Here is a 14,787-nt window from a genome sequence, read left to right on the forward strand (position 1 = left end):
TTAAGTTTCTCGCACATGCGATTTCCACAGTTGCTATTCAGAACATCTGTCGCGGCCGTCCTCCACCTCGGGCCTAGAAATTTCTCTCTTTTCTCGTGATTATAGTAGCATAAATTATTTCCATGCGGGCTTTTCCGCGTCCAGTGCAACCGAGTGCTTCCACGAGGAACCATTGACTAATGGATGGTAGCAAAGTTGTTGAGCTCCGGCATTTTCTGGTTTGTTGCAGTTAAAGTGGAGGTGCATTCGAGCAGCAGCGGCGCCGGGTCCGATGAGAATCTGTCCTCTTCGGACATCTCCGAGAGATCAGGGGACCACGACCACGACTATGAGGATATTTACATGGTGCGGGACGAGCCGAAGACGAGCGCCAAAGACAGATTGAATATAGCTCGGTCGAGGTCGCGCGACTCCGGGTCGCACAGTCGTTCCGGGTCGGCGAGTTCGTCCAATTCCGGGTGCAACGTGATTGTCAAACTGACGCCCAACCAGAAACCCAAGCAGAACGAATTTCTGCCGAAACCGCAGAAGATCGAGAAGAAGGTGGCCCAGAAGGAACCAGAGGAGTCTTCGTCTCCTTCGGCGCTAAGTTCCGAGGAGGAAGGCGAAAAGACGAAGTTGGGAACCAGGCACTCGCTGCCACCGCCGCCGCCTCCGCCGGTCCACGATTACAGCCATCAGAGGCTTCTAAAGAGGGTTATCTCCACCCCCGTTGACGTGCACGCCGTGCCGCCGCCGCCACCACCGCTGCCGGCGATGAAGGATCCTTCATCCTGCGAGGATATCGATGGCGTCTCGGAGAACGGTGGCGGAAGCGGAGGACAGTGTGAGGATGTCGAGGTGGTCGCAGAGCCTACCGTCAGACCTTCTGACGTCGTCAAAGGAATGTGCAGAAGCATCTCCTCTCTCAGTAAGTAAACTAACCTAAATACTAGCCATCTTAGAAAACTGGTTCATCAGCAACCAACTGTCGTCGTTAGCCAATAAGTAGTGGAACTCAAACAAAGAACCATAGATAAAAGTAGAGAATATAATATATATTTTTTTTTATATTTTGTGAACGTTTTCACAATTTAAATTTCTAAACCATGTCACATCTTCATAAAACATACGTTCTTTGAAACAATAGACAATCCATTTGTAAAATCACTCGTCACAGTAATCTTTAAAACATTTCCATACCATTTCGTCAATGACAACGAGTTCCATCAGCCATAAATAAAAATCATCGCAATAACATGTGTGCACAAAAGTTTCATAAAATCGTAAAAACCGCAAATTATACAATCATACAAAAAAATCAATTTCCATCGTGAACAAGACTAATTAATTTTATTTACCATATTCCCTTACAATTGTTTTCAATTATAAAATTAAAAATACTAAAGAAATAAAAATGAATTAGTCACTAGTTCAACACGCACTTTGTAATGTTTCTTCAGTCATTTTTACAGTAATATCCTTTTTAGTCACATATATACTCTATTAACAATGGACTGACCAACACAATGTCTCTTAAATCAAGGGTGCCTCATATTTTAAGATTGGCCCACGACAACCTTAACTAAATTGAAATTTGAATTGCACAAGAAAATTGCGTCTCAAGTGCTTAATCCTTCACTGATCAAATACATATACAGCAATAACTCGCGTAATGGGTTCCCGCACTGTTTAAAGCCGAACTAACCGAGAACTTTGAAACCGCTTAAAAATAAACAGCATAAAAATAGAATTTACTTTATAGATGAAAATACTATCATTTGTGTATAAGAATAATAAATTTCTGTACAATTTGTTTCTTTTGAAATTTTTAAACCCTACTGATCAAAGCCTCAGTATTCGAGGTATTTTTATACTAATATTTTTACATATAAAATACGGAAAACAAGAAGAAAAAACTTTCGATCTTATTTATATATTTATTTATGCTGGGTGTTTCATGCATATGCATATTCTTGTAATCAAGACATTCGCATTCACGAAATCCACTGAACTAAATTTCAACGACTGCACATGAAACAGCTTTATTACCTTTATTTTATATATATATATATATGTATCTTTCCAACGTTTACGTTTTTTTGACAAGTAAAAGTACTCTCGGATGACGACGATTAAATCGAAATAAAAATAAGTAGAGCTCGTAACGACGTGCAGCAGGTCACTTCTTTCTTGTGTTTCTTTTATTCTTCTTATATTTTTTTCGAGTGACTCATTAATCCAGCTCTCTATCTCTCTTAGTCAATCTCCTACATTCATTATTATATTAGTCGTTTTCGTATTTGTTTCGTTTTAATTACGGCAATTACCCGATCCTAATGTGATTCGCTTTTACGAATTCGCCGTTTGCTGGCGGAAAAACGAAACCGGACTTTCACCAAATGCATTCAAATTGGATGTAATTGGATTAAGCAGATTACAAGAAATGAAGGAAACGAATGATATACGTAATTAGATTAGTTTCGGAAACCGAGTTAGTCAATAGTTCTCCACTGATTTACACCCGAAATTGGTGAATGTTTTATGAAATGATTGTTACCACAAACATATTTTTAATGAATAACTGTCTTCTTTATTTATCTATCCAATATATTAATCGTTCGCAAATGATTTGCTTTAAGAAATAGACAGATTCAATCTCAGAATTGATTGACAAACTTATTAAATAAATAACAGGACGCAACGTTTTGAACCAATTACATAAATAAGATAATTACGATGAATTCAGAAACGTCGATTTTATTCACGAAAAATAATAATTAATTAAATACAACCGTTTTATATTAATTGGGGGCTCAATTAGTGGAGATTACGGTTGCGCACTTAATAGTCCGCGAAATCACTTGCATTAATTGGCAAATTAAATGCGAATTTTACATAAATGTTCAAAAACTGCGAAATAGAAATGGGCTAAAAAGAGCATGTGTACAGTTACAGCATTTTCACCGTGCTGCAATTAAACCCTCGAAAACATATTTTTCTTTTCTTTTTTCTTTATAACAACTTTTGCTTTTTTCTTTCTTGCATAATTTTTACATGTAGTTGTACATCCCCGCCACGACAGCAAAAGAAAAGAAAGAGATGTAAAGCAAATCACACAGCTCGAAACCAGCAAACCGGAACTTGGCTTGACGCGCGGTGAAATCCAACTCAGTTTAATGCAAGCACCAAAAGCGACAACATCTGAGAATAATAGAATAATAAAAAAAACATCGGTTCGTTATCAAAGCAACGCTTTTTCGTTTCATTATCTCGTTGTTTATACAATCGAAGTGGACTCAGAATTAATTCAACTTAGATTTTTCGTAAGTTTATTATATAGTTATGGTTTTAAATATTTTCCATTTGATAATATTTTGTATATATCGCTATATATTATATGTTTTATGATGCATTTGCACTCAATTAAAGTAGTTTCTAAGTGCATCGGATGAAAACTGATTAATAAATCCAGAATACTGGAATTTATCTAATGATTGCGAGTGGATGGAAACAGATGTTGCCCCGATAAGTCTAGATTGCTAGCAGTAGATCGTGTGTAACCACTTCTCGAAGTGTTTCTTCATTGTGTAGTTTTTAAACGTTTGCGGCGTGAAAGTCTGCCGGTGCGGAGATGTTGTATGCAATGGATTTGTCGAGCGATATCTAACTATTATTCAGGCCACACTCGTGTTTCAGCTGCGAGACGGCTGAACTCCTCGTGCTCAGATCTAACCATCATCAGTTTGAGCACGGAAGCGGAAACAGAAGTGGCGAGCGGTCCCGAAAGGACGGTGTCTCATCTTGCCGGGAAGCAGCGCGTGCTACCCTTTATCCCACCCAGTTTCCCCGGGAGCGGCGACAAAAACCATCTGATCAAGCCGTCTGAATACCTAAAGAGCATCAGCAGCGAGAAACGATCTTGCTCCTCCGTGCGCAGCGTGTCCGAATGCGAAGAATCGCTCATCATCTCCGAGGATCATCAGAAAAATTCTGAAATCCCTACCCCACCGCCGCCTCCACTACCCGAATTCAATATTTCCAACAGAGGTAAGACTACATATCATAATTAAGAGTCATAATTAAGAGTTCGCGTTTCAGAAACTTTGAAACTTCAACAGACGGCCGAGGTGGTGAGTGACACCACCAAGAAGAAGCAACAGCCGTTGTCGGCCATCAGCATCCACGATTTAAACTCGGTCCAGTTGCGAAGAACCGATAAAATGCTTGCCTCAAAAACGTTCTCGGCACCGACGCGCAGCATGAGCTTGCAGAGTCTCCAGAGCGAGCCCTATCTTGCCCAAAAGACGGATCTAATTGCTGAATTGAAGTTGTCCAAAGACATCACAGGCATCAGAAAGATGAAGATCGAACGCGCCAAGGTGGAGGAAAAACACGAGAAGGAATTGTACACGGAGATCACCAAGCAGTTTTCCACTACCAACTTCGTGGAAAAGGTAAGTGTATGGCATTTTCAGTTCGATCGATGCTCGGACAAACATGTAGACACGCATTTGCTCTTTCAGATCCCCGACAAAGACAACACCGGTAACGTGATTCCGGTATGGAAGAGGCAGATGCTAGCCAAAAAGGCTGCGGAGAAGGCGCGCAAAGAACTGGAAGAACAGTTGCACAAGGAGGCAGAGGAGAAGCGCCTGCAAGCGATTCCCCAGTGGAAACGTCAGCTGATGGCCAAGAAGGAGGAAGCGGAATTTAAAATGAGGTAACTGGAGTTTTCGCTTGAATTAAGATTTAATTTCACCAAGAAATATGTACATTCATTGATTCCATGTTGCGCAGCAACTCGCAAATCGAACTATTTCGTTCCAGGCAATGCTTGTACTCACCGAAAGTTGAAGACGTGAAATCGGTGAGGGTACAGGAGGACTGCCACAAGTCGGAAAGGATGGAGGATTTCAATAATAATTGCAGTAGTAGTGTGGAGATCGAGCGATGCACCTCGGTTGAACCGTGCATGAATAGCGTCAGCTGCAGCACCAATACCAACACCTACGAGTCCCAATCGGATGAGGAACCAAACATTATCCCATGGCGAGCGCAGCTGAGGAAAACCAACAGCAAACTGAACCTCCTAGATTAGGGAACGAGTTTTCATCTTAAATTAATTTAACCAAATCCTTCAATTCACCTATTCATTTTCTTTCGGTCATTTGTGTATTTATTAAATTTGTTTTATTTTCTCTTTGTTTAGTCATTTTATATATTATAGTCCATATAAGTTACTCCCGTATATTTTGTTATATATATATATATATATATATTAGTGTTTATATTTGGTATAGGATTCATTTTGTTCGTTTCGTGTATATTCTTATTAAATACATATTGTCCGTGTGTGTATATACATATCTATATATAGGCGGCAGCTGCTTTTGCTATTATTCCAATTTAAATAATATTATAATAAATTTTATTTTACAAAATAAATAGCTTATTTTAAAGTAGAACATCAATTATAATTAGTATTGTTAAACCTCGAGCTGTATGAAAAAACTTCTACTTATTGTAATTCTCTGGTAGAGAGGGGACGCAACAATGTTTATTGGCTAGACGACGATGGAACAAAACAGAAACAGAAAACAAGTTAATTCGGCTTTGGAGTTTGTACCTCATATCTGCGAGCCCAGTTACGCGTACTGCTTTAGGATGGAATGGATTCGGATGGAGAGCCGCTGTTCGAAATCGTAGTCCTTGTAGTTAGATATCTGCTGCAGCGTAAGACGTCCTTCATCCTTTGTCTGAAAATAGTCCCCAAATACCAAATTTGCAAATAACTTTGTAGGTGCTTCAAACTTACTTCCGGATCACGAATTAACAACCGACCCAACTCGTACAATGCAAATGCGGTTATGTGCGAGTCGCAACCCTGGACACTGCAGTTGGACCTCATCTCTAGGCACTTGCGGAATGCGGTTATACCTCTCTCGTACTCTTTCAGGATGCACAAGGCGCTACCGCTAATTAATTCAGACAACCCTAAGAACGGCACGTATTCTTCGTTACCGTTAGCTAATTCGCAATCTATATAAGAGATTTTTTAAGTTGTTTAAAAAAATATAAGTAAAAAAAAAGACATACCATTGATTACAGTTTTTAGACTGTCTACGTTGCAGCTGGGCAAGGAGTTCCATAGGTAGAGCAGCTCATAAACAAGTAGTTTCCAAAAGAGGCTACTCTTAGCATAGAAAAGTTCCTCTTCGATAGGACAACATTTATAACGCCGTCCCAAGTACTCGTCTAGTTGTGAACCCTTAGGGGAGACTGTGAACATGCCCTTTAGGTCTTCGAAACTGCAAATTGTCTGTAGACTTTCGTTTGCACCAGCTGAGATTAAGCAAATGTACGAGTAGAAACCTCGAGACCACCGACTCTGCTGCTTCAAGTATAAGAAAGTATTCTGCGAGTGTTCGTGCTCCAACTGTATCAGATAACACCAGCCGACCTCATGTTGCGATAAAATGCGAATTTCCCGATGATTCGAGTTCGCAATAGACGCGTTAAACGACTGAATTGCCGACGAAATGTCTGACTGAAATAGAAATATGGTTGAAAAAATGCAGTGAAAACTTGTTTTCTCTCTCTATGGGTCACCTTTAACCTATCGATTCTGCCTTTGAAGAAGAGGAAGATAGCAGAGTCGCTGTATTCCTGCATGGCTTCGGCAATGAGAGTAGTGGCGATCCGCACACCCGCTTGTACATTGTTTCCATCCAGTGCGAAGAACGGACGGACTATCGTGTGATACCAGAGCAAAGCTAGGCTAAACCAGTTCCCGACGATTAGAATAGATATCAAACAGAGTATGTGTTAGTTACGTGGCCATCGGGGATCGCATGTCTTCCCCGTTCCTAGCGTATACGAGCTTCTCAAGACCGCTCTTCTGGTTACCCTGGAAACCCAGGAAGCTGGTTAGCTTGAGTACAGAAGGCGGTAACAACGACATGCCGAGCTGCAGGAGGCCGTAACCGAAGGAAACGGCGCGCATCAATCGTATAATCGTTGCGCGGTCGATGTCGACGACCTTCCTAAAGCAAACCGAAATCAAAAAGGCAATTAGATTCTGGGATCGCTTGCAACACTCACGGCCCCTCGTCGATGACGTTGAACAGACCCTGCGTGTACCTGTTCAACGTCCCGCTGAACGACCGAGACTTTTTCAACGGAATTGCAGACGATGCTGACGATGGCGCGGTGGAAGTTGAGGAGTGCGTGAAAGAGTTTACGGTTAAGGATTTGGGAATGTACCCGTTCTGGGTCACAGCAACTGCAGGATCAGGCACATCCGTTACCGCTTCCACTTTCTGTTCATCCAAATCCAATTCCTGTTCGGTGTCCGAAGATGTAGTACATTCGCCGCTGTTCTCACCCACTTCTGGCTGGTCACTCGCATCACCATCTTATGATAAATTTTGATTTATATAATAATGAAATAGTTATTTGTTTATTTTTGCAGCCTACCGAAATCTAAATCTCCAATATTCTGTTTGTATATGGCTAGAATTTCATTATATGTCTGCTGGTAGTGCTTCCAAGACTTGCGCATTATCCAACCACCCTTGAAGTAACCGGATATGTCCTGCTGCAGGAACGTGAGAGTAGCTAGGTAAAGTTCCGCGTCCGCCTTGATGATCTGATTCTCCAAGTATTCTGCATAGTTAAGGTCGGGCGGTTTCCCACGGATATACCGAAGCCAGCCCGAACCGCAACATCTCTTCTCCGTCTCCTTCAGCGTCTCCACGGCCAGGTTCAGCCTATCTTCCTCATAGCTCATCAGAGCGTCCTGAAAAATCAATCTTATTTAGTCTGGTGCAAATCGAGCGCTTTCGAACTTGCGATGAACATGACGGTGGCATATCCTGAGTACATGATGTTACTGTCAGGATATTGTCTGAAAAGTGCTTTGGCCTCTTCCTGTCTGTTGTTCAACAATAGCGCAACGCCGCTGCGTGCCATCTTCCAATAGGGCTCGGTGCTCTGATGGTCAGACATCTCTGCCATCATCCCCCCGTTCGAAAAAGAAAAGTAAATGAATGCGATTCAGAATCCAATAGATTGCAGAAAAGATACTCTCGTCTGATGTACTATAGGCATCTTATCTGAAATAAGAGATTTTTATCGATTATTTCGGGATAAAGCGGAAAGGGTTTACTTACCCACCCAATTATATTTAGTCCCAGTTGTTGTCGTCTTCCTTCCTGTCCCACCACTCTGAGATTTTGATGGAGCGGCGTCCTATCTGTCAGACCGCCGTCACAAAGACGTCAGACACAGGCGGATGGCAACAATCCGCATGTTGTTTGCCATTCGATTCCTGCTACACTGCCGGTCCACATTTTCCAACATTTCCACACGTTCTCATATCGATTTTCATGCTAACACCCTTGAACTTTCCTCCACCTTCTCCGCATCGCACGCAACCACTTCACAATTTCCCGCAGTCCGACACAGAGAAACCAATAAGTATAATTTTATGTGGAATGGATTTCAGGATATGTACATTCTCTCACATATGTGTGTATGTACATTGTTTTTCTTATTGTCATAGACGACGCCATTATTTAGCGGGTAAATCAAAGATATAATAATAGAAGCAATATTTTTAAAATTACTTGAATTTTAAATATGTCCATAGATATTTCAAATCTAATCGACCAATCACCGAACTGCACCGAACAGATAATTGGGTTGCCAATAATAAAAAGATCTCGTTTAACGCTAGGTTCATAAAAGACGAGCGCTAAATGCAAGAGCGTCGAAGTCACATTTGGTAAATTTATATCTTTTTTAGGATTCGGTCTGCGTTAATCGAGGCGTATTGGACTATCATTTATATTGGGTTATCCAGAGATTTCGTGCCAATTTTCGCTAAGTGGTTTTACAGAAAAGTGAAAAAAATAAATAATCACATTCAGTACAGTTTTTATTCCAAATATAATCACAATATTCGTATGTATAATTAACAGGTATACACAATAATGCGATGAATCGTTTATTCTTTAAATTTACCTTGTATTTTCATTAATCTTTTTTGTATGTATAAACAATTACAACAACACAGTGTAGATATTAATCATATATGTAGTTAATAAGTCTATAAGTATTTTTATATATAATATACTGGATATATAAAATAAAAACAGGAAAATAAAATTAGTTATATGCAATTATTGATAATTTTAAAGACAAGGTACAGTATTATTACACAAATTATTTTTATCTTAAACTGTCGAGGATCGTGGACGATGCAGTACAGGAGATTTTACTTTTCTTAGAAAAAAAAAACAAACAAAATATATCTGTATGGAAATTAATATACTAAATAATAATGATATAATAAACTCACACAAATATGATATTTAAAAGGTTCCATGTACACATAATATTCCTATTTACAACGAAAAAAATAAAATAAAATATATCTCAACTAAATTAGTGGACGAGTTTTAATTAAGTTTTACTAATGAAAACAAAACGAAAATATATAATAGGACAAACGTTTTTTCGCTTCCAAATGGACGACGGACGAACATTCTAATAACAGATTATTTTTGGAAAGTCCGATGTCTTCTTAATTACATTTACTTTGGTCATCAGACTTGAAACATCCAAGCTATCATTTAGAATTTTCATAAAAAGTAAATGAGATCATTGCTTCATTAAAACAAGTTTTTGTTTTTAAATTTTAAAGTTCTGCCGTCCGCAATTCCACTTGAAAAAACGATCACCATCCGGCCAGTACACTTGGTCCAACAAGATAAATAATCTATGATATAATATAGTATTGTGCGTTTCATAACATGCACCGAATGTTAATGCGATCAAGTATACGAGTCGGACAGAACTTAAAACTACTATTAGTTGCTGCATTAATTCGTTAATCATCTCATTAATTATATAAATACGATAAAATTGGGCAGTTCTCGTGTTAGTTTGAAACATCTTGTCGCAATCTATTTTTCATTATACAAAGTACAAAAAAAACATGTAGATAATCGATAATCAGATGACTTATTGGTCATGAATATATATCACAGCTTCACTTGAAAAACCGTGACTCGAATTTGGACCTTCTACATAATAAAACTCACTTTTCCAAATATATACATATATGTATAATGCATAAATTATAATATATATATATATATATTATAAAAATGTTTGTTTTACCATATACATCATTCACTTTACTATCATAAAACTGCGACGAATTCATATTGAATTGTTCGACAACTTATGTTACTTTTTCTAATTAGATTAGAAAACAAAATAATTGAGTATTAACATTGATTCTCTGTTCTGGACGAAATTTGGATGGAAATTTTGCATTTCTTATTCTTAAGTCTTGGATAGTATGAAATAAGTTTTCTTGAAACGATCGCTTTTCTTATACATAATACTTACCTATGAACTAAAAATATATATTTGTGCTTTGCAGTTGTAGATCTTTCTTTCTCTCTTTGTCATCGTCGATTCGCAGGTACTTTCTTTTACTCCATTTCCTCCTGTTTATTTCATCTTAAACATTTTTTTACTGTGAAGGAAATCAATCCAATTTATATAATTTAAATAAACAAAAAATCCTAAATAATTTTCTCCGTGTACGCCGTGTGTACGCTCTCACACACAAACTTGTATTGACTCTGAAATAAGGATTAACATAATTATTATAGCCAAGCGTAATTGTATGGTATAGTTACAGCATTTTGAATCATCATGGCACGTTGTTCCCGCATGCTCCGTACTATTCCAAGTGGGTATACGGGTTGGCCAGCCTCCATAAGGCACATCGCGGTTTCCATAAGCACCAGGACTCCGGTTCTGCCGATACCGGCGCTACAGTGGACAACGACCGGGGCAGAGGCATCATTGGACTGGTTCTGCCTCGCCTCTCTCACCTGATCTGTGAAAGCCAGGAAGAGAGCAGGTGAATTAGGCACACCGTGATCCGGCCATGCGACATATTGCATATGTTTGATCACACGCTCTTCGTTACTCTGCAAAATAACACAAAATTATTGAGTTATTAATTTCAAATAGGACTGATTTAAAATGACGAGTTTAAAATTTGGATATTGTTTTAAAAATTGGGTGAAATTAGGACATATCTTAGGATTAAGCAACAATACCTCGCATAATACTGTCCGATTTGAAAATTGGAAAGCAAACTAAATTTTAATTGTAACAAAAATTATAAAAATAATTTGTTGTATATTTTTATGCGATTTTAAAGCCCTCAATTAGTCCGGTTTCAAACATTTCCTTGATTACCCGCACTATACGAGGTATTGCTGTATATTGGAATATTAATTTTAAACTATACCTTATTATCAATTAAGGTAAAATTTCGATATACAAAGCTGCTGGACTCGTCCGAGAGTTCTTCGTCACATCTAACAGTAACGTTAGCCATCGGCAAGGATTCACCAACATTTGGCCAATACTTGTAACACTTGGCCCGACCCCGTTCTATCACCGTCGTCAACATAACGATCAAGCTGCTGCCCGACTCCAAAATCATCTGCCAAAAATCCTCGGTGGTGTTTTGCAATGGTCCCTGAGTAGCAATGTACTTATTCACTATCTCTGTTCCGCAAATGGGCATATTCACGTAATTCGCATTTATATAATCGCCATTGGGACAATCTTCCAGGACGACCCTGGTGTTATCATCTGAAACAAGAATAAGTATAAGATCCCTATATTGAAATGAATTCAACAGCAATTACATGGTGATATATCTCTGTATCTGTTCTTGTTGACGTTCTTCTGCTTGCAGGCTTCGTCACACGTCAGGTCTGGATACTTCCTATGCAGCATCTCGTATTGGGCGATAAGCGCTCCACTAGCTAGACCATCAGCAAGGAGGAGGATGCTTTGTTCAAGAGCATTGCTTGGCGACGGGGGGCGGTTATGCAATTCTCCACTCACAGGAACGTATTGATAGGGTGGCTCCTCGTATTCTTCGGAGACTCCGTATAGTGCGTTCGGACGGACTGTTAAGATTAGTTGTCCAGAATTTGTTACTCTCGCCTCCTGAATAATAGTTACGACGTCCGCGTGCAATGATTGTTGCACATCCATCCCATTGATCATCAACAATTGATCACCTTCCGTTAATCGGGGGTTGCATTTATCAGCGGGCGTGTTAGGAGCAACGCGTGAGACGGAAATAGGATCTTCCTTCGTCGTACCACCCTTCACGTTAAACCCGTACTTGCCATCTTGGTCAGGATGCAGGACGATCATGACCATCCCTTCGTCAACAATCTGCGATGTGGGCGAATGGCTGCCGCTATACGGAGGTGTGTCGTATAAACCATTAGAGGTGGGCGATGGCGGTTCTTCGTCGACGTAACTCAACACCTTCCCCGGAGAAAACGGACCTTCCGACGGCCGCTCCAGAAATACGCCGTCGTTAAAACTAGTTCGGAAAACAATATAAGGAATAATTAATTTCATAAAATGTTGACATTTACTCACTCGTCTGATAACCTATTGTCGTCCTCTTCCCACGCTTTCCTTGGCTCCTTGGCCCCCGACGACGTTACTTTATTATCGTAAGGCCGTGGAGGCCTTGCTGGTGCTGGTAGTATCTTACCCTTATCCTCAAGAGCTGGCGGCGGCATCGTTTGCCTCATCTAGCAACACAAATTCTTTATTAATACAACGAGCACACATATGCAATTAGCAGAAGATAGAAAACGCGCTGATTAAAAATCCACTTTATCAGTTCTTATCAACATGACATATAAAAAAAACACAACGAATGTTGATAAAGGCTATTTAAATATTAGGATTATCCAATGTAATATATTGGAACATTTCTTATGTTAGGCCACCAAATTGACTTACTATCGTCCTGCTCGGCGATCTAACGAACTTCCGCTCTAATCTGCTCCGTTGCCTGACCTCTTCCACTGTTTGAAACTCGGTTCGCCCAGAGTAAGTAAATTTGGAACCCAATGATAACGGGAAACGCCGACGTACCTTAGGCGAATGCAACCGGAAGAAGGTATGGTGTTCCACGCAAGCCTTCCACAGTGTTTTCGACGATCTATACGTTTCCATGTTAAAGCCTAGTAGAGTATCGTAATTTTCCGACTGAAACACGTAAATGGTTAGTCTTAAGGACACCTTTAATGGATCTTCATCGCATACCGGTTCCCTTCGAAGTTGTATGAAGAATTGCTTGCGCTTAAATGAGATTTTCATTATTTTCGCCCATGAAAAGGTATTAATACGGATATTATTTAGGAAGACAACTAAACCCAGCGATGTCACACCCAATTGAATGTCCTTGTTAGTGTTATCCTTAGCTTTGTGTAATTCAACCCCATACATATCCACTTTCTTTGCATGATCTAAGAAATTGAATTCCGCATCGGCCGGTAATTGCCCTCTAGAAATGAAAATAATGTTTATATTCGTTTTTTTTTATATTCATTTAAATATATACTTACTTATGAAGCTTATGCAATTCGGATATTTTCCTCTCCATGTCGTCATTTTGTTCCGGAACCAGTTGTAGGTTTGATAAGTAGTCTGGGCCATGCTCGTCAGGTTGATAGTCACCCAATTCAGCTATAACAAGTTATGCAATTAGTTAGCGATCAAATAATTCGTAATTAAGTACATTGCACAGTGTAACTCGCCAAAAGACAAGCCGTTGATGGCGGGAGATGCAATCTCAATTCCAGTATATCTCGTCGAACTTGCAAGTAAAATTGATATCTTGTGTACTCCTCCTGTAACTTGCTTGGATCACTCACGTAAAATTTTACGCGAAAATAGAGCGTTTTGTCTTCACAGTTACCCAGTTGCTTCTTTACCGACTTATTGTGATCTAGCCATCGCTAAAATAAACCCATTGATTTAATAACTTTTAAATAAATGAATGAATTATGTATTACCATGCATTCTGGTTTGTTATTGGTTGGTGTGCAACCATTCTCACTGAACTGCAAGCCGAAGTAATCCTTCTCAACGAGTTCTAAATGCTGATAGACTTGATCTAATAGTTGAGTTCCTTTTGCCCTTTTGTCTATATGAAATGTATGGTCTGTGTCATCAAGGAAAAACACCTTAATGCTTAAACCTTTCTGGGTTCGAACTCTGGCAGCAGCTAGTTCCAAGGCATGTACATTGTATGTTCCACTAGAACCACTGAAAGCCCTCTTCGAGACGCTTTCAATCATTGCATTGACAATGAACACAACCTGAAATCCAACATTAACAATACATGTATTGATGTAGCAATCTATGTCAATGATTAATTGACTACGACATAATCTAATCAATGGAAAAACTTGAACTAATACAAGCATATTATTGAGCAATGAATCAAACCCATTTATGAAGCACAAATTTTTTCCATTAGAGGTTAGGTCAAGTATTTTAACCTCACCAGGAAGCCCTCCTTTGTGGCAAATAGACAACAGAAACACCTACCTTCTCAGATGGAAACAATGGATGAGTGTATATCACATATTTGGATCCATGAACAATTGAATCCTTCTGGGCATATTTAGGTCTAGATTATCTCTCTCTTTTAACATATATGGATGTGAGCAGATCCATACATCCTCCACTACATATCACAAAGTCGACGATCTTCTTACAAACGCTTATATCACATTTGAAGCAAAGACGAGCAGAAATGCCATGCCGCAACTAGTTATCTTCGGGCAGCGAAAATAAAAACAAAAACACTAATATAATTTAACGTTAATTATAAATACAGTTCCTAAGTTTGACAGCTTTTGTAAAAAAAAAGTATAAGCGATTTTG

The 14,787-nt window shown here is 39.3% G+C and overlaps 4 protein-coding genes across 9 annotated transcripts in view; 2 read left to right on the forward strand and 2 right to left on the reverse strand.

The window, feature by feature from the left end:
* The window catches only part of LOC108568442, a 28,841-nt gene extending 23,761 nt beyond the window's left edge, over positions 1-5,080 (forward strand). Inside the window, exons 7-11 of the mRNA XM_017929528.1 lie at positions 230-910; positions 3,661-4,029; positions 4,081-4,436; positions 4,506-4,702; positions 4,780-5,080. Of these exons, the coding sequence (XP_017785017.1) occupies positions 230-910; positions 3,661-4,029; positions 4,081-4,436; positions 4,506-4,702; positions 4,780-5,080 (1,904 nt within the window). The remainder of the gene's footprint in view (positions 1-229; positions 911-3,660; positions 4,030-4,080; positions 4,437-4,505; positions 4,703-4,779) is intronic.
* Positions 4,966-8,402, reverse strand: LOC108568443 (tetratricopeptide repeat protein 39C-like). 6 transcript variants are annotated; one of them, XM_017929532.1, is made up of 10 exons: positions 8,158-8,402; positions 7,834-8,096; positions 7,459-7,780; positions 7,084-7,396; positions 6,816-7,025; positions 6,592-6,760; positions 6,079-6,529; positions 5,798-6,021; positions 5,609-5,738; positions 4,966-5,041 (listed from the first exon to the last, which is right to left on the reverse strand). In XM_017929532.1, exons 2-9 carry the CDS (start codon positions 7,999-8,001, stop codon positions 5,628-5,630), a joined length of 1,968 nt encoding a protein of 655 aa, XP_017785021.1. In that variant the 5' UTR covers positions 8,002-8,096; positions 8,158-8,402; the 3' UTR covers positions 4,966-5,041; positions 5,609-5,627. The 6 variants fall into 6 exon arrangements, with proteins under 6 accessions (XP_017785021.1, XP_017785020.1, XP_017785023.1 ...); XM_017929531.1 differs by having other exon boundaries at positions 4,997-5,071; XM_017929529.1 differs by lacking the exon at positions 4,966-5,041 and having other exon boundaries at positions 5,257-5,738; positions 8,158-8,401.
* Positions 8,205-8,880, forward strand: LOC108568444. The gene is made up of 3 exons (XM_017929536.1): positions 8,205-8,565; positions 8,633-8,719; positions 8,789-8,880. The coding sequence occupies exons 1-3, from the start codon at positions 8,220-8,222 to the stop codon at positions 8,803-8,805; spliced, it is 450 nt and encodes a 149-aa protein (XP_017785025.1). The 5' UTR covers positions 8,205-8,219; the 3' UTR covers positions 8,806-8,880.
* Positions 8,881-9,344: 464 nt separating this feature from the next.
* LOC108568440 (tyrosine-protein phosphatase non-receptor type 4) lies at positions 9,345-14,776 on the reverse strand. The gene is made up of 11 exons (XM_017929526.1): positions 14,449-14,776; positions 13,911-14,216; positions 13,634-13,853; positions 13,461-13,581; positions 13,159-13,399; positions 12,853-13,101; positions 12,481-12,638; positions 11,727-12,421; positions 11,321-11,670; positions 10,698-10,994; positions 9,345-10,640 (listed from the first exon to the last, which is right to left on the reverse strand). Exons 2-11 carry the CDS (start codon positions 14,193-14,195, stop codon positions 10,581-10,583), a joined length of 2,676 nt encoding a protein of 891 aa, XP_017785015.1. The 5' UTR covers positions 14,196-14,216; positions 14,449-14,776; the 3' UTR covers positions 9,345-10,580.
* Positions 14,777-14,787: the final 11 nt, after the last annotated feature.

The sequence above is a fragment of the Nicrophorus vespilloides genome, unplaced genomic scaffold, assembly GCF_001412225.1.
Source record: "Nicrophorus vespilloides isolate i.1.1-1 unplaced genomic scaffold, Nicve_v1.0, whole genome shotgun sequence".
NCBI classification, from domain to species: Eukaryota; Metazoa; Arthropoda; class Insecta; order Coleoptera; family Silphidae; genus Nicrophorus; species Nicrophorus vespilloides.